The sequence below is a fragment of the Leucopleurus acutus genome (genome assembly GCF_964270905.1).
Source record: "Leucopleurus acutus genome assembly, chromosome: 9".
In the NCBI taxonomy this organism is placed as follows: Eukaryota; Metazoa; Chordata; class Mammalia; order Artiodactyla; family Delphinidae; genus Leucopleurus; species Leucopleurus acutus.
This window is the reverse complement of record NC_139144.1, coordinates 61,462,979-61,487,605: the sequence shown is the minus strand read 5'-3', so window position 1 is coordinate 61,487,605 and position 24,627 is coordinate 61,462,979. Positions and strand designations below refer to the sequence as shown.

At 43.0% G+C, this 24,627-nt stretch overlaps 1 protein-coding gene across 1 annotated transcript in view; it reads right to left on the bottom strand.

Annotated features, from left to right (window-relative positions):
• CREB5 (cAMP responsive element binding protein 5) overlaps positions 1-24,627 on the bottom strand; it is a gene marked incomplete at its 3' end in the record, with an annotated part of 332,872 nt that overhangs the window by 226,561 nt on the left and 81,684 nt on the right. The window contains exon 4 of the mRNA XM_082846274.1: positions 19,116-19,288. Within this exon, the coding sequence (XP_082702400.1) occupies positions 19,116-19,288 (173 nt within the window). The remainder of the gene's footprint in view (positions 1-19,115; positions 19,289-24,627) is intronic.

Sequence of the window (24,627 nt, the reverse complement as noted above, 5' to 3'; positions counted from 1 at the left end):
ATGTTGGGTGTTGCAGGAGATACACCACAATCTTTGTTTTAAGGACTTAAAGCCTAGAGGGAGAGACAAACACCAGGTAACTATAAGACAAGGTCTGATATAGTAAGTGCCACAAACAACAGAGAGGTCCTATCTAGTTTAATTAAGGTCTGACTTACAATACAGGTCCTGCATACTGTATTCAAGTCACCGAAACACTACTGCTATCTATAGGAAATGGCCCCATCCTAGAGTAGATGTGATCCAGGACATCAGAGGCCAAAATTAGAACTTGGTACTGCAAATCAGAGCCCTCTGGAGGGCCTGAGGTGTTTTCTCTATTTTTAATTGGAAAGGGTGGAATTATCCCTCTGTGTCAAGAATTTGAGATTTCACAGAGGGGTCAGGCCTGCCCAAAATAGCCTTGGAGTCCTGATCTAGAGTGAAGAGGCCTTGTAGCATCCTTAGGTGCACTAACCAATGTCACTGGACAGGTGCTGGTGAAACCAGGTGATGGAAAAGTAGTCAGGAACTGGATAGGAAAAAGATTAAGTCAGTGCCCATGAAGAAATTTTAGGTATTGAAAAGGAGGTAATGTTTTCCACCTAAGGGCATCCAGTTGGAGACTGGTCGGAGCTGGTTCTCGTTTTATAACCTCTCGACACATGTGTGTAGTCAAGGCTGAATTTAAAACCTATACCGTGAACCTTAGGAAAATAAACCACATTAAACAAGCACAAATTGAAAATATTACACAAGAGATTTCACAGGAAATTGGCCCAAAGTTAGCCTCTCTCTTTATGTATTTAAGCCTCTTATTCGCTGCTTAGAACTTTATATCAGGATGCTAATGAGTCTGCCCTCCCTCCCACCCCCCTCAGTCCACCTCCACAATGGCCTGCTTAGTTTTACAAAACTTATTTTTTTTTTAATTCCCAAAGAATCCTGCTACCTTTGGCCTACTCTTTCAGTGCTCATAAACACATGTTCCAAAACAGTATGCTGATGATACACAGTACCAATGATTAGATGAAGTTGAACGTATACCTAAAAAACTCCACTGCAGAGCCAAAAACAAGCTTCATTTCTCTCCTAAAAGTTGATGACTCCTATAGAAGTGCTCTCCTACAGAAGTGCTCCGTGCTGGCAGACTCAGACACTGATTTTACTTAAAAGATGATAGCAATCATGACAAGAGTCATTAGCAGCAAACTATTTCAGTGTCTTTCCATCTCACTTAGAATCTTCTCACACTGCTTTCCTTTCTTCCACAGATTTTGTGTTTGTTTTTAATACTGTTGTACTGTGCTTTCTGTAAGTCTCTGTAAGTCCTTTTTTTGGAATAAAGTCAAGTGTAGATAAATAACTGAACTATTTAGAATCCTATGGATTTAATAACCCACCTTTTACAATAACATTTGAGCTGATCTTATGTATGATTGGTCACATAGCAAGAGGCTCACTGCCAGAAGCCAGGGCTGGACCACTCTCTCCACCTTGGGTCTGGTTTTCTGCCATCAGAAATGCCCTGTGGGGTGCTGCCAGGACACTCCAGACTGCAGCCCTTCTGAGCCAGGCAGTTGCCAGGCGAGAAGAGTGATGCCAGACCAGAAGGTAGTTTTGTGGGATGGACCAAACATGCCCTGAGGCCATGCTGGGCTGTCCCATTCTTTCCCACTTGTTGCCACCAGCCAGAACGTGATTATTACTGGTTTGCTTACAAATCAGTTTTTAGAAGACTTAGTAAATGAAAACTTATTTTGTATTTAGGTTGGACTTTTTTAATCATTTCAAAGTCTGAGATTCATGATGCCTTCCTGCTTGTCTTTATCATGCCAGAGAAAAATGCTTGCTGGTGAAAGTGATCAAATTATCCTGACCCTGCTCTTGCCCCTAATCATTCTCTACTTCTGATGGAAGTTATAAAGCACAAAAGGATAGAATAAGCCACACGAAGAGTTCCATTGTTATGTCTCAGCTGGGGAGACGCAGGAGTTGTCAGAGGGCTGACAGGAACAATTATCCCATTGCTTTTACTGGTCTGAACTGCGGGAAGTTTCTTCACAGTTGTTATTTGACGAAAGTTATCAGAACATCTTGGATCCCTCCCAGAGTTCTGAGCAGCTCCGGGGAACTCTCTGCTTCCTTCCCTCTCCTCTTGCCATAATGGCCACCATGCTCATCTACGGGGCTTTCACCAGGACCGGGAGAGGAACCCACGTTTGGAAAACACCCAACCAGAGTTCTGACCAATAAGGATGAAGATCACAAACAGCATGAGCTTGAGGATGTGTCACAACACAGCACCTCAGTGGCTTGGCCAGCGGAATTGCTTCCGTTTTCAGGTTTATTAAAAATATGAAGGAATCGAGGTGACATAGTGATTTGATGAGCCCATTAAGAGAAAGAAAACCCAGAATCACTCTAGATCTAAAAAAACGCAAAGTTCCTAAGGTGTGAAAATTCAAACAAAGCTGCTAAGTAAGGGGGTGGGGGGATGCGAAGGGCAAGAAGAGCCCTTGTTTCTTTACACTGAGGAGTGAATAAACTTCCCCGATGGCAAATAAGAAATTTGCTAATGCTGAGTCAGTGTCAGTCTAGTCCCACCTTCACAGGGATCTATAGCTGGCAAACCCTGCTCAGTGGTGGACTCACACAGATATCTGTCTACTTGGTTTTAACGCCCTCCCATCCGGGCGCTCGCTCTGGGTGGTCATCTCGTACCCGCTCGCCTCCCGACACAATTCTGGCGGCGGGCTTTATTGGATTTCTCAGAGCATTAGGTTTCTTGGAGCATATAAACTCCAGGATTTTTCCTTTAAATCACTCAGAGCCAGAGATGGAGGCAGAAGGATGCTTCAAAAAGAATTAAGAAAAGTTAACAGATCAAAAGAACAGTGCCGCCACATAAGCTACTTCCTTTTTCAAAAACGTGTATTAGGAGAACAGCAGCTAAAACCCTGATCAGTCATGAAAATGAGCACCAGCCCGCGGGCTGAAGGGCTGAAAGGAATTAGGTACCACCTAAAAGAAAACTCTTGGTGATTAAGCTCACTGTCTAAAGAAACACACACACATACACAAACACACACACACACACTACACACAGGAAAACAAAACCAAAAAACCCATCACCCTGGACAGTCCTTCCTCAGACCAGTCATGGGTGACCTTGCCTTCAATGTTCAGGGAATGTCAGTAGCTGCTAAAAACTTCTGGAAGGCTGAGTGTAAAAGCCCCTATAGCTACGTGCATTGTTGATCTTCCCTCCGTTGCAAACTACAGAGTAGACAGCTTAATTAACAAAAAGTGTATACTTCAGAATCCGGCAGATACCACTGAGCAGAGAATGCATGGCTAAAGAAAACTCTCCCCTGTTCCCCTCAAAGTGGATTTTATGGCAGTACAGGTTTGAAGCCCAGGTAAAATGCATCTCTAATAATATCTTTCATTAGAATATATTAATGGGGGATCTGTTTGATGGAGAGCAGTCATCTTTATTCCCTTTCTGTACAAATGGAGATTTGGGGGTGTCCCACCGAACAGGTCCCGACTCCAAGATACCACTACTCCAGAGAGTAGTTTTATTTTTATTCCTAGTTAGCTTTTTTCACTTAATGTTTTTATCCATACATCTGTTACAGTTGAATAAAAGGAGAATGGAGTAAGAGATTTTTTTTTTTTTAACCACAATTCTGTTGGCAAAACAAACAGGTCCATAATTACATGAAGACACATGTATTAGTTTCCTAGGGCTGTCATAACAAATTACCACAGACTGGGTGGCTTAAAAACAACAGAAATTGACTCTCTCGCAGTTCTGGAGGTTAGACGTCGGAAGTCGAGGTGTCACAGGGTTGGCTCCTTCTGGAGGCTCTGAGGGAGGATCTGTTCCCCGGCTCTCTCCCGGCTGCTGCAGTTGCTGACATATCTTAGCTTTCCTTGGCTTGCGGCTGCATCCCTGCAGTCTCTGCCTGTGCCATCTCATGGCATCCTCCTGGTGTCTCCACGTGGCCTTCTCATAAGGACACCAATCATCAGGTTTAGGGCCCCCCAGAAGCCAGTATGACCTCATCTTAACTTGATTGTATCTGCAAAGATCCTATTTGCAAATAAGGTCACATTCTGATGCAGCCGGGGTTAGGACTTCAACAGATCTTTTGGGGGGATGCAATTCGACTCACAACAACACATGTACCATAGTTAAAGGTGAAAATAACTGAGGCTTGCCTATGAGACAGGCCATGCTGGGCCTGCGAAGGAGGAAGAAGTAAGGGATTATCCTAGGGGCTGAGCACTGGGGCGCAGGCTTCCAAGGAAGTTGCCTTTATACTGCTCTAGGTATGCTGAGGGGCAGAGTTCAGGCTGGACTGTGGGACGGGTGAAATTGCAGAGAGAAAAAATACTAGTAAAGTCCTAGAGAGCTAAACTGAATTAGGCAAAGAGAGGAGATCTGCAGACTGAAGGTGGACGGGCGACGCAAGGGCATCTGGGGTCCTCGGTCCATTGGTGCTGCCTCTCTGGCCCTCCTGGGCCTCAGTGCCTCAGACCCTGTGATCCCAAGTGTTACTGCCTCTGCCTAAAAGAGTGAACTGAAACAGTACAATTTCCTCTGTGGTCGTTCTACCTTTTGCTGAGAGATTCAAATGGATAGATTTCCATGAAGTCTTTATGTTTTCCTTTTGACAATTTTCTTCCTCCCATCCAGTTGCTAAAAGTTCTTTCATGGCTTATTCCCCTCACCACGCCCTCACTTCAGAAACCACAGCTTGTTTCTCCAATCTCATTTACCTCCACAATGGCGAAGGTATCACTACTTCTCTGGGGAAGTGGTGTTCAGGATGATGCCTGCATCAGCACATCCAAGAATTCACCTTTTCTCTCCTAGTACATATACAGAGAAGAATCTCCTAAGCCTGTAGTTTTCAAACTGTTTTCTTGCTATAGAACTCTTTATCAAGAGAAATGTTTATGTAGAAACTCAACTAAGCGAATAAATGTGGAACTGCTCTGGGTGAGGGGGTACCTGGGAGATGGGGTGCCCTGCCCACCTGGCCAATCGCCACAACCCTCGCCTTTGGCAGCTCCTGAATGGTTGAGTGGATTCTAGTATTCTAATAATTCATCTTTATAACATGGCACGTAGACATCACATGATAATGTGCTGGGATCTACCTGCTCATCTTTTATACCAGGCAGTCATTTAAAAAAAAGGGGGAGGGCTTCCCTGGTGGCACAGTGGTTGAGAATCTGCCTGCCAATGCAGGGGACACGGGTTCGAGCCCTGGTCTGGGAAGATCCCACATGCCGCAGAGCAGCTAGGCCCGTGAGCCACAACTACTGAACCTGCGCGTCTGGATCCTGTGCTCCGCAACAAGAGAGGCCACGATAGTGAGAGGCCCACGCACCGCGATGAAGAGTGGCCCCTGCTCACCGCAACTAGAGAAAGCCCTCGCACAGAAACGAAGACGCAACACAGCCGTAAATTAATAAATAAACAAATAAAAAATAAAAATAAAGGAATTCCCTTTAAAAAAAAAGAAAAAGGGGAGAAATCTCTGTGCAGCTGAGAAAACAACTATTTCCCTGGTGTTGTCATACGGCAGACTGTGATGTCACCTCTTCTCCCTTGGGGTCTGCCATCTAATGTGACTTTTGTCTCTGACAGTACACAGTTCTGTTCGGAAGCTCCCCAAAACTCACCACACACCTCATTCGGAACAATTAACAAAATCTGCAAGCTCTTTTCATTGCTTGACTGTAGAAAAGGACTCAGAGCTAAGTCAATTAACGGAGAGACGACATTTAGTAGAAGAAACATCAGACCCATCAGTATAGAAACCAATGTAACAACAATTAGATTTTGTAAAACTCCAGAGAAATTCATTATGAAAACATGAAGGATCAAATGCTTTCTATAGAAAGAAATACCCTGAAAACAAGCACTTTCTATCGTAAGACTAAAAAGGACTTGGTACAACAGGATCTTTGAATAAAAAAGTAACAATGAGGTATATTAGGACCGATATAAATAATATACTCCACAGGGCTTTGTAAAAAAGCGGTTCCTTGTGAAGGTTGCCATTGAAAATGAACAAGTTAAGGGTCCATCTTTATTAAACTCCATGCAGGTGGAGGCCAATTTCCCTGGCCTTTCTCTACCCCTAAATTCCTAGAACAAATGAAAAAGCGGCAATTCTACACTCGCAGGAAATCTAACCTGAAGACGAGCTTTACTACTACTGAGAAAGTGCTGGGTTTCTTTTTCTCTACAGCACGATTTTGTCATCTTTTATGAAAACTCAGACAGGAATGCTCCTTTGTGATATTTTCCCCACTAAACAGTTTTCATACATATATTATCGAGGACCACAAATCCCTGGCAATCACTACAGTGAAACTTTCACTTGTTTCTCATTTGTACAGAAGTATTCACCCAAGGAACCCACTTAATGGAGTGTAATAACAAAAGAAATCTCTTTTCAATGCCTAGGACAGGGGAGAGGTTCTTGTCACTCACCCCATACAGGCACCACATCTGGGAGAAGGCGGGTACCCAGTTGCCTCCATTCCCGACCGATTGAGGAATATTTATTTTGAAGACATGGTGCCTCGCCTAGTGCCCAGCAAGGCTGCCCTGGTCTTCCCTGACCCTGTCCAGGAATCGCAGTTGGTTTTGGGATGGAGGACAGACCGTTTGGGTGTCTGGAGACAAAGTCAACATTCACTCAATTGTGTTGGGTCTGACACATCGAATGGAAACTGTTGGGTTTTTTTTCCTTCTTCTGATTCAGCGGTTTTGAGGAGGCTCTTGAGGGGTCTGATTCAGCAGCTATTGCTACAAACTTCCACTCTGGAAGGAATAGGTTAAGGGGAGGGGACAGACCCCCACGCAGAAGGGTGTGGGCTCTTCTCTTTAAATGCTCGCCAGCCTGTGACTGGTATAGACTTTGGCAAGAAACCCACAAAGTCTTATAGGAAAAACAATGTCTGGAAGAACATCTTGTCATGCTCTTTTTTCTTTAATGACTCAGTGAACCTTTCTGCCGAGAACAGCTTCTGTTGTGAGGGCTCCATGGTTCAAAATACCTGATCACATTCTATCTGAGGTCCCTAAGGAGGGCGGAGGGGATACCCATGGCACAGCTATTACAAAATGATAAGGCAAAAGGACGAGGAAACAGTACAGAATCTGGAATCCGGAGAGTCCGTGGGCAAGGAGGCAAAACAAATCAGGAAAAAATCAAGTTAAGGTTGTAACTATTCTGCCTCCTAAATGAACGAGCTGCCTTGCCATTGGGTGTTCCTGTCATTCTTCTGCTTTTCCCTCTTGCACCATTTCAAGCCCAGCCTCTAACTGAAGACCCATCTTATTACTTATTTTTCTATTTTTAATTAAAGGAAGAGAGTGGCATGAAAAGGCTGCTCATCTCCAGACCTGAGAAAAGCCAAGAATTCTGGCGCCCAATCAAAAAAGCTGTCTGAGCGCAGGCGCTCATTCACGCTGGTTTTGTATCTGATAAACTTTTCATTCAATTTGAAGCTCGATGTGTCTGAAATACAATGAAGTGAACCAAGCAAAGGATGTCGTCCAAACATGTTGAAGCACTTGTGGGTGAATACTCAGCCTTTGTGTGCTTCGGCTCCTGTGAGAAGCCCTCAGTCTCAGGCAGGTACCAAACTGCCAACTCAATGAAGCAAATAATAATTATTCCTAATGGCAATAATAATTATGGAACGCAGTGGACCCAATATAAGGTTGGTTGTCTGTGGCTTCGGTGGGGCAGCCAAAGTTTCACACACTCTTTTTATAAAAATCAACCTCTCTCCATCTCTCCCTCCCTCCCTCTCTCTCTCTCTCTCTCTCTCTCTCACACACACACACACACACACACACACACACACACACACATACACAAACACACATATGCATTTGCCAAAAGAGATCTGGACAAAGTCACTCCTCTGGTTTCCTGCTAAGTGCTTGACTACAGAGCTAAATTAAATAAATAGCAGCTATCCACACAATGAGGGGGGATTGGGACATTTCGAGTAATTGACACCACACACACACACACACACACACACACAATCTAAAAGGAAAATCTCTTATTTTCCTTTTAGTTAAAAGTTTTAAGCTTTCTCCAATTCCAGACTTTTAGCCAGAGCCATGGCCAAATGGCAGATATGAATAATTTGAGGGATTCTTCCTTTCTTTCTAGGGGAGACGGGAAGAAAAGAGGGAGGAAAGAGGAAGAGAGGAGGAAGAGAAAGTCAGGTTCTAGATGAGTGCCCTGCCACCCCCATTTCACTTCAGTTATGAATCAGAATCTCCCAGTAGATCAAATCCTTCTTTGGTGAAGCCCCAAGCCCATGGTTAGTGCCACAGCCAGTTTTCTATGAGATATTCACCCTGTTCCTCACAGGGGGGGAGCCACCCCTTGAGGTGGCGTTCTCTCTCCCCGACTCTAGGATCTAGCTGTCACCACCCTCCAGGGACCTCCGCATTAGCACTTAAGTATCTCACCCCACACGCCAGTGATGTCAAGGTGTCAGAGAAATAAAAAGTGGCTACTCCTGAAAACATAATTCATCAACCAAATGGTCATTTTCTAGATAATGAGGAATTGTTTCAGTTTTCTGAAAACTAGGTTAAGGGCCTAACGTGAAGCTACATGAGTTTTTTTCCTTTTTAATCTTATTATGCTTGTTAGTCTCTGTGACTATTCTTTAAAAGTGGCTCCAAGGTGCTGGCGTAGTTTATTGTCATGTAAGAGGGGGGTTATAAAGGACATTCAGGGCATTATGAAAAATCATGCTTTGTGGAATACCCCTGGAAAATTTCTTCAAGAGTTTTGAATAAGGTTATATACATGTCAAATGGCCTAAATCATGTTCCAGTAAAGAAAAGTATTAGGAAATGTGTGTACACATACACACCAGGCACACACACACAATTTTCATTTGGATGCAACTGGAGATTAAAATTCCCCAGTCTCGGGCTTCCCTGGTGGCGCAAGTGGTTGAGAGTCCGCCTGCCGATGCAGGGGACATGGGTTCGTGCCCCGGTCCTGGAGGATCCCACATGCCACGGAGCGGCTAGGCCCGTGAGCCATGGCCGCTGAGCCTGCGCGTCCGGAGCCTGTGCTCCGCAACGGGAGAGGCCACAACAGTGAGGGGCCCGCGTACCGCAAAAAAAAAAAAAAAAATTCCCCAGTCTCCTCTAACAATATACAATTTAGTTCAGATTATTTTTAAATTCATTCTTTCTATGTTTTAGAGAGGCTGTGATTTGAAACATGTAACTATAAAGTTGCATTTTTGTCTAATTTTGTCATTAAAAATACACCCTGACTCAATACAGAGTTATAGAAAGCTTCAGGGGTAGACTTTGGTTTCACTGAGTTTGCAGGCTCATCAAATGGCGTCGCTCATACTACCCAAATAATACTGAAGTGGAAGCAGTCTCCAGTTCTCTTCAATCTAGCACTTTACTGCTTATCTCTTCAAGTATTCAATTTGAGCAAAACTCTGGGAAGAGTGAGAAGAAATGTCACACTAAGCAGTGATCCCTAAGAACCTGCCAAACGCTTGGCTTCCAGCCCCTACAGACGCTGAGAATGCCACCGTGCATTTGACAAGTGTTCAGTGGCTTGGTGACCCGGGGATGGGTGTTTGTTGTGGCAGTCGTCATTATGATTGTTTGTGTACCGATGTTTATTGGTTTTATGGACTGAAAATAATAGATCGGAGGTCAGCTGTAAAGTGCTGTGTATTTGGCTTATGAATTACCAGATCGGAACCAATATATGACGAGTATACTCAGGAAGTCATTTCTAGCATTTCAAAGATGTCTGGGGCCATCTGTTCTCTGCAAAGACCTGCAACTCTGTAAAAAGCAACCCAAGCACATTCCAGCATGTCTGTACCCCACACTCACCAGGGTCCTATCATTTTACAGACTTTACCGGTCTATTCACCAGCCAAAATGCACTTTGCCAAAGCAGGGGAAACTATAAAACTCCAAGTTCTTTTAAATGTGTCTGGTACCATTAAGAATGTTTATTACTCTATAGAAATTTTATAGTTGATATTTACCAAAAGCACAACATACTCGGTAAATAGATCACTAGATTGTCTGCTAAATGTGGCGTATCTGTTTTATGAAATTTTTTCTTCCATAATCCCTACCAGCCAAACAGTGCTGTGGTCGAGTGGTAGTCATGATAAGGAAACAAACATGTTCCTAAGAGCTAGAAAAGGGCACTTGTTAGACAATCTAGTTTCATTCTTTCATTTTATAAGATGGAAAAGTAGGGCCCAGAGAGGTCAAGGGGTTGTGAGTGGTGGAGTCAGAACCACCAGCCAGGCTCTCAAATCTCTAGCAATGGCATTGCACTGCCTCACTGAAATAGGATTCCATTTGCATGTAACTGAAACTTAACAGAAGGATTCCCTTTGTATCCAAAATCCAAGACCAAACTGGATATTTATGTGATATTCTCATCCAACCAAAGGTCAAAGGTCCACATAGTTTGTATCATCTTTAACTAAATCCTCCATAGAAAGGATATAAAAAATAATGGTAAAGAAAATCCATTTGGACTAATATTACTGAAAAATACATATGAGAGAACTTATTGAATCCTTTATCTTTTAAATCCTAAAATGTCCAATTATGTGAATACATAGTATTGCAATGGGCACCACAGGTTATCTGCAGTCCTTCTCTTTTAACTCAGAAACTACTTGTCAATCAGTTTCAGACGAGAGTTATTTATACTTTATGAGACATATAGTCTGTAAGAATGTGAAAGTTACAAATAATCAGAAATGCTCCCTGGGACACTGCCATGTTACAAGCACACGCTCAGTCTTCAAAAAAGCAAAGTGTCCTCCCAGTTGCAAAGGACCAGCTTTGCTTTATCAGGTTCATTTCTCCTAACATGCTCACCTTGGAGAGCGTTGCACACACCAGTCATTTTCCCATGTTACTAAACCTTTTGGTGTTCTTCAAGGAATAATTACACTTAGCTCTGGGACTCTTTTAAACACAACACTGGGACTCATGTAAGCCTACAGTGGTGAGCCAGCTAGGCTTTCGTGATTCTGGCCCTGAAAACAGAAAATACTGAGCCAATCCCCATGTAGGAACTCTGACAAGTACAGAAAGGTGCAGTTAATCATTGCATTTTATATTATGGGAAATATATATCCTCAACTCCCAGTGTTTAGTTATTTGGCATCTTATCCAAGGCTTACCCCTAGGAAAATACTAAATATTGATATAAGCTAAAGCCTTATGTTTCAGGCCATCTATAAAGTAACCCCAAAAACAGTTAAGTCTAAAAAAGAAGACAGTGGACTGCATTTTCCCATAGAGCTGTGTCTGGCAAGATAATTGTCCCAATTTCTTGCATTAAACTTGTTTTATGTCTTTCACTAAAAGACTGTTCTGTTGTTTAGGTGTTTTTCTAGTCAGATCTTCAGCAATAAGCCACTTTTAGCAAAATGAGAATAAAAGAACAGTTTGTTGATAAGATTAGTGCAAGGGAGGAAACTACATAGTCTCGCGTATAGCACTGAGCCCCCAAACAACTGACCTTCCAAGTAGTTTTCAAAATTAAATCTGTTATGAAAATCATCAGCTTTTTAGTGCTGGATGAGACTTTGAGAATTTTCTAGTGATGCTTCCTCATTTTACATGAGAGGAAGTCAAAACTTGGAGAAGTCAAGTTCATCTGGACCCTTGGGACAGTGAGGTGTAGGTGGCCTGGCTTCCAGTTCTGCCTCTTGCCATCATCAGTATGACCCGGGGCAAGTCATGTAATCTCTGAACCTCACTTTACTCAGCTGTAAAACGGCTGTGTTCATTCCCATGTGATAGAATTATAGATTTGTTGTGATTCACCTAGGATTTGAGCCTGGAAGTCAGGTCTCTCTGGCTTCATATGTTAGGACCCTTCTCTTGACTGTACTGGTCTCCTCTTCCCAAGCATTCCCAAGTCCTATCCTGTTCTTACCCATGTGGGCACATGAACTCATCCTGGAACTCAGATCATCTAGACCCCCTACCAAACTCAGCTCCTGGAGGAAAACAAACCGAAAGAGAAAATATATTTGAGACAGAAAAGAAGCACTGAATGAGGATTGTGTTGCTGAGAGTGATTTGTAATCAGCTGGTTAAACTTTTCACGTATAGATGAAGGAACTGAGGCCGAGGGCTGTTGTGCACTTGGCCAAGGTTATAAACCTTTCTGAGTGGCAGAGCCTAAACCCATGACTTCTGAACCCAAGGCCAATGCTTTTCCAAGACTCCCCTCTGACCTGACATGGTTTGGCTCTGAGCAAGCTCGTCTTTTCCAGGCATATCTTTTCAACATGCTGCACAAAAGAACAAGTGTCCAAATTTACAACAGACCCAGACTGAATGATCCTAGGCTACATGCTCTAGAAGCAGACCCTAACCTGTGCCTATCTAGTCTAGAAATGGCGGGGGGGGGGGGGAAGAGAAGGTCAAAACACAGAGACACTTATATGGAAGGTTCTGGAACTTTGTGAGCAGGGCTTCTGTTTGTGAGATTCAGAAATGAAATCCTCCCCCACGAGGATGTCACAGGCAAAGTCACCTATCCACACAGGAATCAGAATAGGCTGGAAGTCACACTTCATCTGGGCGGGGGATAGGGTCTTCCTGCAAACCACAAAGCCAACTGTACAGCAACCAAATGGCTGGAGAAAGGGCAGCACTCTCAGTGCTGACTTTGGTTTTCTTACAAATAAGGGTATTTGGCCAGATCTCCCAGGTACAGGGCCTTTTTGTATCCATGTGCTCAAACAGCCCCCAATCCCCCTTCTTTGAGGGCCAGGGAACTCCTGTGTATTTCTACTGAAGGACTGAAGCAGCTGCTGGCAACTCAGTGTGTCCACCTCTGCCCTTGGCCGCCCTGCAGGTGTGTGAAAGCACAGAAGCTCTTTACACTGTAACCAGAGACTAAGCATTAGCCAACTCTTGTGGTTAGATGACTCTCCCAAATGGTCAGACATGCTCATGTGTCTTCCACAGCACTGGGATTGCTATGGGCAGGAGCACAGGGAAAACATGTGCTTTGAAGTCCAATAGAGCCACGTTCAAAAATCTGCTCATCTCACTGGCTGAATGACTTTGGACAAGTTACTTCTCTTCCTAGAGCAAAAAAAAAAAAAAAAAAAACCCAGAGCAACTAATGTCTACCCCTCTGGGCTCTCGGAATGTGATAGAAAACAACATGCAAAGCTAGATCAGTGCCTGGCACATAGTAGATGTTGGATAAACGTTAGCTTCCTTTCTTCTCTTTAGTATCAGCCTGCTAATCCCGGGCTTTTCTAACAAATAGCTCAAGCCACTGAAGAGTGACTCAATTTTCTTTCCCAAGAAGACTAGCTGTTATGGACTGAATGTGTCTTCCTCCAAATTCATATGTTGAAGACTTAACCCCCGTGTGATGGTAGTAGGAGGTGGGGCCTTTGCGGGTAATTAGGTTTAAACGGGTCATGAGCCCCCATAATGGGATTAGTGTCCTAAGAAGAGGAAGAGACACCATCTCTCTGTCTCTTTCTCCTCTCTCTCTGTCTCTCTGTCAATCTGCCTGTCTGTCTGTCTGTCTGTCTGTCTCTCTCCATGCACGAAGAAGAGGTCAGGTGATCACACAGTGAGATGCCGGCCATCTGCAAGGCAGGAAGAGAGCCCTCACCAAGAACCAAATCTGCCAGCACCTTGACCTTGAACTTTCCAGCCTCCAGAACTGCGAGAAATAAATGCCTATTGTTTAAGCCACCGGGTCTATGGTATTTTTCTATAGCAGTCCGAGCTAAGATACCAGACTTGCTGTGTTCTGGGTGAGAAGCTGAGACACCACGACATACAAGACTGGCCTGAGGGATCACAGGCAAGAACCAGATTCAGCGAGGAGAGCAAGGGTGTTTTTCTGCTTCTTGGAATATGCAGCCATGTGCTCTGGTGTTCTGGCTCTGCCCCCTTCATCTGGCCACAATACCATGTGGTATTACAACTTTTGAATGTTAAGAAACCTTATATTTCCTCAAGTATCAGTACTTAATGTTTCATTCCACACATAAAACTCTGTGAGTGGAAGGCTGCTGGCCCCCTTGTCAGAGGTAATTTCTCAAGGCTCTGTATGGGGTTTAACGGGAGCCATACGGTTAAGTCCGTCAACCCTCCCAGAAAGCATCCCCTTGAAGGGCCCTCGTAAATGTTCTCGGCGCTGTGAAAGATCCAGCAACTTTCTAACAATAAAGCAATGTTCACGGCCGTGATATTCAGCAAAACACAAAGCAGGAAATGATGGCTTCTGTTCTGAATTACTCAAAGGAGGCTTCAGGCTGTCCTGGAGAAGGGTAGGGGGCAGGGGCGGCCAGTGATAAGCCAGGGCCTGCCGGCTGCTGCCTCTAGCAGGAAGAGGCTGGCCTGGATGCCGCCAGCACTGCCCGGTTGTGGGCAGTGACACTCTTAATCATGTTCCGTTGGTTTGTGGAGTTTAAGAAAACTCTTAATAATGGATTTACACACCTATGCACTTACAGAGCAAGCACATTCTTAAACTGTAACCTGCTTTGTTATCTAAGGCTTCTTTAATTGGCGCCTTTCTGTGATGGCATCATTTATTGACCACCCTCCTTTTTTTTTTTCAGAGCAACAATAACACAAAAACCTTCGAATCAATTTACATTCCCATCTCGATGGACACCTCAAACAGCAACGACAACTCATGCAACAAAGCCACATGACTCTCCCCGATAGGCAAGGTGGTGTTGCTTTTTATGCCAACAAGTTCTGAGATGGGATAAGCTCTTCTTTTCATTAGTATTATTATTAAAGAATCACGTAAAAGCTGTGAGAAATACAATTTATGATGAGTATCAGTTCCTTTTTATTTTTACATAAAACAAGATTTGCTTCTACGATATTTTATACAAATTTCTGGCTAAGTTTTAGGTCTACATTGCCTAAGGACAGCTTCATGCAAATAGAGCTTATGACCAAACAGCTAAGAGAGCTGCACATCACACAAACATATATTTGCCAGGACTAAAACCGGCATATAATCAGGGAGAGGTTTCATATACACACGCTGTTGAACATATTTTCTAGTTTCCTGATATCTTAACTAGAATATTCCACAATGGACCAGATACCTTTTGTGCAAATATCAGCCTTGGTAGGAACACTTGTATATTCTGATGTTAGATGTATCACACCTCCATTGTGAACAATTACTGTCAAATAATTGTCACCAGTAATCTAAAGAGCTTATGTATTTGCCCAATTCCATACAGAGAACTAAATCTATGGAACATTTTGAAAACAGGAAGAAATTTTGTGGAATATTTTGGCAGTGCCTCCCATAACCCGTCAGAACTCTGTACTGATATCCATTTTTGTAGACCTCTACACTCTATATTATCTTCACAGTTCTCCTGAAGAATTACTGAGCATGAATTATCTAACAACATTGACTCCATAAAGAGAAATCGGCTTCTTTAGGAGAGCTGGGATGTATTAAGATTATAGCCACCTATGTAACTGATTACTGACTCCTACAAAAATGTCTCATATGAGGAGAGAGAGAGAGATAAAGAGAGAAAAAGACAGAAGAAGAGACAGAGAGCATTTGCATTACTGTTACCTGCTCACCCACCATCTTCCCAGGTTTTGCAGACTTGGTCCTGAATTAATGAGCCTGTTACATGATATCTAATAAAAATGACTGGAGTAGAGATACTGCTTGGAATCTGCCACATATTTGGTCCAAGCCTGAATCGATTTCATCTATATTTAACACATGCTTGTTTTCTGTCTCTCCCACAGCCCATGGCTCACTCTTTTTTTTTTTTTCCACCTGGAAAACTTATCTCCTAAAATGCTACCATCAATCAGCCAAAGACACTCTTTCCGACAGAGCGTCTGCCCGTTTGACTAAGCACAAGTAGTCACTAGTTTGGGGATGCCTCCTACACTCTCTAGCGCTGTGTGATTTTCTAGGCTGCCTAACCACACGAGTGCAATTTGGGATATTTATACTTACCTCCAGTTTCTATTGGGATAAAAGTGCTACTTGGACAGAACTGGGCATCGGCATGGTGTGGGGGGCGGGGACATGGGATGCACTGAAAGTTGCCCATGTGGTTTGCCTACCTACTTTTATAACCTTATTTCTTCAGATTTTTGCATACACACTCATTTTGTTCTACTTTGGCTCAATGCCTGCTCCAAAAGTATGAAAATCAAATGCGCACACAAGGATGCATAAACTTTGTCCCCCAAATCTTCCCTGAGAACAGGCACTACTCTCATTTCCCCGTCCTTCATGTCAATATCACTCCCAATCCATTCAAACCGCTAAGTTTAAATACAACGTGAAGCGGGGTAGTGGCAGAAAGGAGAACAAAAGTGGGATTGGCAACAGAAGCCGAGCACTAGTCGAAGGGAAGAAAAGGGGGGAACAGGAGACAGGCAGCCCCCTCCCTCTCCCGCAAAGTTCTAGTCGTGAACACACCCACTGGCCGCAGCAAAAGAGCCCTGTGCGTGGGCACAGGTGGGTCCCAGCCTCTCTGGCTGGATGCAGCTTAAGTGCTGAGCCTGAATGAAGACTTTCATTGCTGTTTGCTGTTTTTGTTGGCCAGTAGCCATGGCAAACATTTGCAGGTGGCTTGGCCAGATTTTGACACTTAAATATTTGAGGTTGTGATAAAAATCAGAATATTACTACAATATGGTTCTGTGCAGCCTCAGAGAAAAAAAAAGAAAACTATCTGCAATTTCAAATGCTCATTTAAAGACACAGTCTCCAGAGGGAACTCATGTTTTAAAATAAGTACTCATTTCCTCTTTGCTGAGAGAACTAAAAGAGTCAACCATCCCCAAATGTTACCACCTAGAGTTTCATTCCGAATCCACTGGTGAGATGGGTTGGGTTGTTACTTGCTGAGCCCCCATGATCATCCGGGCAAGGTTTTAGATGGGTCACGTGGAGAAAATGGAAATGACAGGAAGTAGGGGTTGGAATCAACATGGTAAGCACAACAGGGAAGGATGTGAAGCAAAGAAACAGCTTCCTTCAAGCTCGGCAACAAGATAGAGTCCTAAAAGTGACAATTATCTCCTAGAACACACCAGGAGAGACACATAACACCCCAGGATTGGGAATAAACGAGAAGACAGAGTGGGTCGGGAGGTCACACGTAACAGAGAAACACCCGCACCTGTCAGGGCAGTGACACAGCCTAGGAATGTCATCCAACTGTACAGCCCTGGGCCAGCTGGGTACATTACTGACAGAGTCAATACCCATCTTAGAATTTAGTGCTAACCCTTAAATGATTGTTTCACAAACACCAGCATTGTACTAACAATGGCCAGATACTAAGGTCCTGCAAGAGGGCAGCCGTGGGGCAGGAAGCAGAACTCCAGGGGAGAAGGAATGCTGTAAAACTGCTAGTAAACTCTAGCACATTTTATGTTTTTCTTCCCTTGAAAGGAAAATAAAATAATTACAATTAGCTTGCCTAACTGTGAATTGTTTGCCCAAAGCCAAGCCCCTGGAGTGAAGGAGTCCCTTGAGATTGAAATGCTGTCTTTAACAACCCCACCCTCTTAGTATAGGTTTTTGCTTTAGGTGGTGCAACATTCGCTCCCACAGTCATCTGAGAAGAAAAGAAATCTTTAGCAGAGACACTTGCGCATTTAGCATTGGCTTCTTCCAACAAAGCCACGCATTCAAATGGCCAGATTAACTTTCTGTTTCTTGAATGGGAAACCAAATGTACCCATGGCAAACTCACAGAATGGTCATCACCCACAACTTTCACTTGTTAAGATTCATCTTCATATGTCACAACCCATCCTGATGAGTTGAGAAATGTGAGAGACAAGCTACCCTTTCTAGAGCGTTCTAAGGAAGGATAGGCCATTGTCCTTAGTGCTCCCTGTTGGTGTGGAATTCTTACAAGCATTTAAAACAAGAAAGGGAAAAGACAGACTGACAAATAGTGGGACAGCTTCTAATATTTTTCTTAAAATCACTGCATCTATTATTCAATGGAATATTCAAACTAAATTCTGATGGCGTATACCAAACACAGCAAGCTCCCTTTCCTATTTTAAACAGAGAATTCTGGGAACAGAGAGCAAGCAGTTCTCAGCATCCAGCAACATAAATTTATCATAGCTCTTTGGCTTAAGTCACTACCTTTTCTTTCTAAGATCCCAAGCACTCTTAAATCTTTTATTTCCTTTTCACTTTACTCTTGTGAGGGTGGAAAGAAGAGATACCATCCTCATTCTGGAGAGAAGGAAGCTGGGCTAGAGATCCTGCATTTCTAAGAAGCGCCTGGGTAATACACACGCTGCTGGTCCTCAGACCACACTCTGAGTAACAAGGGCTGAGAGCTATCACCTGATACTCAGAAGTGAGCTCTCTTTCCATCCCATAATACACAGTGCCTGGGAGCATTCTACCTATTTTTCTCAATGCCTCAGTGTTGTCTTTTTTTACATAAATGAGAGGGATAGGGCCTGCTTTCTTTGTTTTGTCTACTCCAGGAATGAATATGGACCAATGCAGAGAGAGAGGAGAGCTAATGAGAAGGTATTAAAAAGGAAGAGAAGCACAGAAGAAATGATCAGAGGGAAGGAGGACCGTGGAAATACACCAAAGACACAGGTGATGGGCTTAGACCTTAGGAATGGAGGGACATACTCTGTTAAAGAGGAGGCTGGGCAGGTGACACTTCCCTCCGCCATCCTCAAGCATTTGTCCTGAGAACCATGCTCTGCTCTCAACATCCATGGGGTTTCCCCATGGTCATCTTGAAGTTCAAGAATCTTGTTTGAAGAAACAATGACATAGAATGACTTGCTTTTCTCCCCAAAGTCAGGGTCAAAGAGCTTCCACCAAACAGAGACTCCCTCTTCCCTTCTCCCATCAAAAACATCACTCTGAGCTCTAGGCAATATCACACCAGCCAGGAAAACCAACTTCTGTCTTATCCAACCTGAGGACTAGAAACTAGGAGAAAGTCTAGAACATTCCCTGAGCTCCAGCCAGGACCCAGAGACAGCGAAGAGGTCTCCTTACCCGATCTGGCGGTTGGTGGAAGGTGCCTGTGTGATGACAGAGCTGGACTGGGGTGACGGCATGGCTTGCTGAATCACAACGCTGGTGTCATGGTTGGGCATCCGGGTGCTGCCAAGCTGGTGAGCTCCAGGCCCCACCATGGCCCCACCAACGGTGTTATGCATCGAGATATTCTGCCCAGAGAAGACAGAAGACAGAGGGAAAAGGGTCAGAAGAGGTGAATGCTTCAGTCTACTCTCAAAGGCCAAAATGGGGAATCTGGTCATGTCAACTAAATACAGAGTTATGGCTTCTGGCAAGCCATGGGTCCATTTATCTTTGTTACAACTTACAGCTACGATGAGATGAAAAATAACTATCCACCTTAAGAGGAAAGCACATAAGAAAATACCTGGAAGTTCGCTAATCACCCTGCCGCCATCCCAATGGGAGGTTTACATCAGGGATGTTTAGTGCATATCTGCTCTGACTTGGTGTGATATATATTGCATTTGAAAATGATTTCTGTGGTAAGTGCATAACACTATGATTTAGCGAAGAGCCATTCAGCACCCTGCTTTGAATGACAAGCACACTTGTTATTTTTTCTTTTTCAGTCCTATAAGACTAACCACCTCTTCTTTCTTTCCAGGAAACTACTCTTCCAAATCATAATCTGGGTACTCATGACCCGAGCTCAACAACCTGGGGACTGAGGATGAACGACTGGAAAAGACAACAGGGTGTCTGGGATCCAATGACAGGAGTGAGAGTTACAACTCTGCTGTATTTCCATAAAATCAATCTCTAACAATTTGGTGGAAGAATGGAATACTGACAATGATTCTCGTCTGTTTACTTGTTCACGGTCTTTTCCTCAAGAATATAGAATGTTTGTGTTCATTATTCTATCCATGGTGCTTAGAGCACAGTAGGCAGTTAGTAAACAAACACTGCATGAAAGTAGTGAAGAAAATAATGACACAACTGAGTCACTTGAGGGACCTAATATCATGTATTTATTTCTGATGACTTGAACGAAGGTTTCTTTGTTTAAAATTCAAAACTAAGGTAAAATATGCATGATAAAGCTGGCTTAAAAGACAGCTCTTCCTAGAAAAGAATGTCAATGGGACAACAAGAGAGGATTCACACTGAGGCGGAAGAGGGCTGATCAACATGGTGGGGCTGAAATGTGAGAAATTCAGAACCTAGAAGAGAAAAAGAAAGTTCAGGGCAAAGCAACATAACTCAGTGGGCCTCTGGAAACAGCCAGGTACAGCCCTTCAGCCTTGAAGGGTAGGGAAATCTGAGAGGTCAGTTGGACAATGGGTTGAGGATGACAGGAAAGAAATGGGAGTGTCACTAGCAATTTACTAGAGGAAAAATATCTGTCTGCACTTTGGCAAAGAAAAAAAAAGAAAAGTTACCCAGCACTACTAGTAGTGGTTCTTTGAAGTTCTTCTGGAAAGAACAGGATTTCCTGCACTGTGTGTTAAATGACGGTGATAACACAATATGGTATCGGGGGTGCTTGTGTCCATCACACTGCACCTTTCCCAGGTTTCTGATTTCTATACCCTGACCACACAGCTTGTCAGGAGCCCAGATGGCAACTGGGCACCTGGCTTAGACTGTAAGCCGACTGTTGTCTTGAGATCCCAAAGGCATGAACAGGCTTAGACACACACACACGATCCAAAGGCTCCCCTTATATACTGGAAGGTTTTTCTGATGTGGGAAAATATTGTGGTTGCTTAAAGTGAGATGAAAGGAAATGGTGATTTGTATTGGGGTGGCAGCACAGGGATACGCTTGAGTTCTTTTTATAGGATCTAGAGGCGTAGAGAATCAAACTAAAAGTAATAGCGAAAATAAAGATAATCGTTATTTCTTTCGAAAGTGAACCTTCACCAACTTATTTCTCTAGGTCTTAGTGAGGTTGTGATGAAGTAAACATTGTAAGTATTATTTTTCCAGTGTTTAGATCCTTAAAGATGTTTGAAATTTTTCATCCTGTTCACAGTCACCTACTTTGTCAATATATCTGAGGCACAGAAGGATTTCTGACTCTCTTTTTATTATTCCTGTTGTGCTGTGCTAGTGAAAGTTATCAATAGAGCTATACAATTTTTAAAATAATATTCTCTTTAAGTTCACAAACAATAATATAAAATGTCTGAACCCTCCTTTGGCACCTCTTTTCTATCACCCCCACATGTAGTCCCCAAGTACCATAAATTCAATGTAAGCATCCTTCTCTTTCCGTCTCTTTTTCCACCAACTTCCACCCAACCACCATCTTCTTTCCTGGATTAAACAAGTGCTCTCCTAACTGGTCCCTGGTCATTCACTTGATTTCCCTTCCTCCTCTTTCCCATAATACAGCCACAGTCACCCTTTCAAAAGGCAAAACTGATCTCATCGCACGCAAATCCAGCTACATGGCCCACCCTCTCCATGCTTCTTAGGTGGCTTCTCATGGTTCAGAAGACCCCGACAGCACCCTCAGTGTGACCTCCAAGGCCTGTATGACACCCTTCCCACCTCCCCTGCTCATCTCACACCACCTTCACTCTGGCTCTCTGCGATTCACTCCACCTGCATGAATTTTCCTGCTCTCATACTGAAGATGCTCCATTTCAGCACAGAGCTGAATATGCTGTTTTCTGCCACCTGTACTCTTCCCCAGACTCCACCTTCAAATCACAAACTAAGCATCATGAGAGAAAGCCTTCCCTGACCTCTCCAATGAGGGGCACCACCTCCCCCTCCTTCATAGCACTTTTCACAAGTTTACAATTGTCTTCGATTATTTGATCAATATCTGTTTCTCCCTCTAGAATATAAGCACAATGAGAGAAGAGACTAAGTCCAACTTTACTTCCCATTGAGTCTCCGTGGCCCAGATCAGTGCCTGGCACAGTAGGCTTGCAGTAAATAGTGAGAGAATGAGTAAATTATAAAATGACATTCCTAGAATATTCAGTATAATGAAATCTTATCTTTTATTACCTGGGCGATTTTTGAGAATGCTAACTCTTTTGTCTATTTATCTTGAAATCTCAAAGCATGATCACAATAAAAGATGTTAAGATATGTTAGATGTTAACATACTTGTTTGATTATGGGGTAGAGACATAGACAGGATCAGAATTAAGAAGAAAGCCACAAACGTGGAACGTAGATTAGAAAGTAAAGCCTTTGAGAAAACATTAAATGAGCCCTTCAAGGAAGATACCAAGAAACGAGCTTCAAGTCTTTGAGCACTTTGGCTCAAATGGTATGTCCATAATCGTTTCCACCATGGAAACCAAGAAAAACTTGGTTCAAAAATGTTGAAACCTGGTGCAAAGACACTGGTTTGATTTCTTCAGCATAAAGCATGTTAAATGAGAGAAAGAAATAACTCTCCCCTCAAAAAGTTTAAGAATCTTCTCTGAGAACCATTAAAAAGAATCAAAAAGGACTATCTAGGATATACTTCACACCCTCCCCCACCAACATTTTTAAGAGATCTCTTTGTCTCTGTGATCTCCACCAGAGATGGAAAAAGCTCTTGAAAGTTATATCCTAATATTTCAAAAATCTCCTTTCTCCCCAACGCATGAAATCTGCAAATTCTCCAGCCTCCTTCCCCCAGACCCAGAGAATAATTTCAAAACATTCTGGAAAAATAAACAAATTTAAGCGAGCATTATCATTTCACATGAAGAGAAGTTGTTGTTTTTTTTTCTTTCAGCATTACATAGTAACTCAAACATGAAATTACTTCTGAGTTCACATTTTCCCAATTATGGGTTCAAAACCTGTCTTCCTTGATAAAAGAATGGCATTTCATCTTTAAATAAATATCCAATTTCAAAAACACAAAGAATGACTATATCTTGCTGAGTTTTTTTTTTTGTTTTTTTTTTTTGTTAGCATAGGTGAGTAGACTTGGAGCTGGTGAAACAACGTCACCAAACAGCGGTTGGATGTCAATATGCAGGGAAGGATCTGAGGTGTTCCGGGAGGCTCAACCTTTGGCCTTTTCTTGTTCAACATTTTTATCAACCGCTTGGATGAAGATGTAAAAATCATGCTTGTCAAATCTGTGGTTGACACAATGTTGGGAGACGTCGTTAACATTCTGGATAGTAGAACAAGGTTTTACTTGAGCCAACTGTGTGATCTGGCCTCCAAAAATGCTAACATAAATCTAGGTTGTTGTAGGAGAAGTGCGATGTCCAGATCAAGGGATGTAATTATTCTACTGTCAAGCACATCGGACTGACTACATTTGGCCACCACAGTTTAAGGGGAAACTTGACAAATAGGAGGGAATGAAAGCAACGGAGGCATCCAAAATGCATCACAGGGAAGAATGGTAGAAGAATCAGGGAATATTTAGTCTGAAGAAAAGAAGGCTTAGAGGTCATACTAACTGCCTTCCAAATATTTGCGGGATTAGACATAGTCTATGTCGCTCCAGAGGGCATAATTTCAAAAAATGGGATCATGATGACAAAAGCCAACAATAACTAAAATTTGAGTACCTATGGAAGCAGCTATTATGGTAGATACTTTACTGCACCTCTGATCCTCACACTGACCCTACAAGATAGGCATTGTTATCCTTACATTAAGAGTAAAACTCTACACCATCACTAATACCATTCCATTCCCCTTTGGCCACACTCACTCCTCCTGGACAGAGGCTTTAAAAATAGAAATTCGACCTTTCGTTGGGGTAAATTTACCAAGATGTAGGGATAGGCAAAGATAAAACAAGTTGCCTTACAAAGTACTAAGCTTCCTAGCATCAGTAGGGAGTAGTGCCATCTGTTAATGTCACCAAGAGGATTCTTGCATCAGGAGGGAGATGGCACTAGATGACCTCCAAGGTCTCTTCTTGCTAAGATTCTCTCATAATACACGGTTCATACTTTGGTTCAAATGCTTCCAAATGATTAGTAACGTGTGATAATGTTGAAAATATACTGGTTTAGGAGTCAGGAGGTCTCTTCTACCTCAGTCTCTCTAACCCTCCTTGCAGCCATGTAACCTGCATAAATCATTCAGCTTCCCTTGGCTTCACAGCCTCATCACTAGAAGGAGGGGTGAGGACCACATGGTCTCCATGATCTTTTCCAGCTCTGATGCTCCACAAGTCTTTTCTACGTTACATTTTATGAGACACTAAATATCCAAACAGACTCCTCAGACTCTGATTCACGGGCCTACAAACATTGATTTTTCTCCATAACCATAAGCTTTTGCAGAAATAAGCCTTCCAAAAATTACAGTTTTCCACCAGACCCAAGGATCATGATTCAAGAAACAGCTAACAAAAAGTAAAATTCCTCACACATCAAAGATGATAAAGCTCCTCAGACAAACCATCTTCACCTCAATTTTCCCCTCCTTAGTTCAAATTTATCCCCATGTCCTTGGCCTTCTTATTCCCTTCATGCCCTGCAATATACCTCGCTCTCCATTCACTGTTGTTCTGAGACATAGAGGGCGTGAATGGGATGAGAACCAGGGTAAT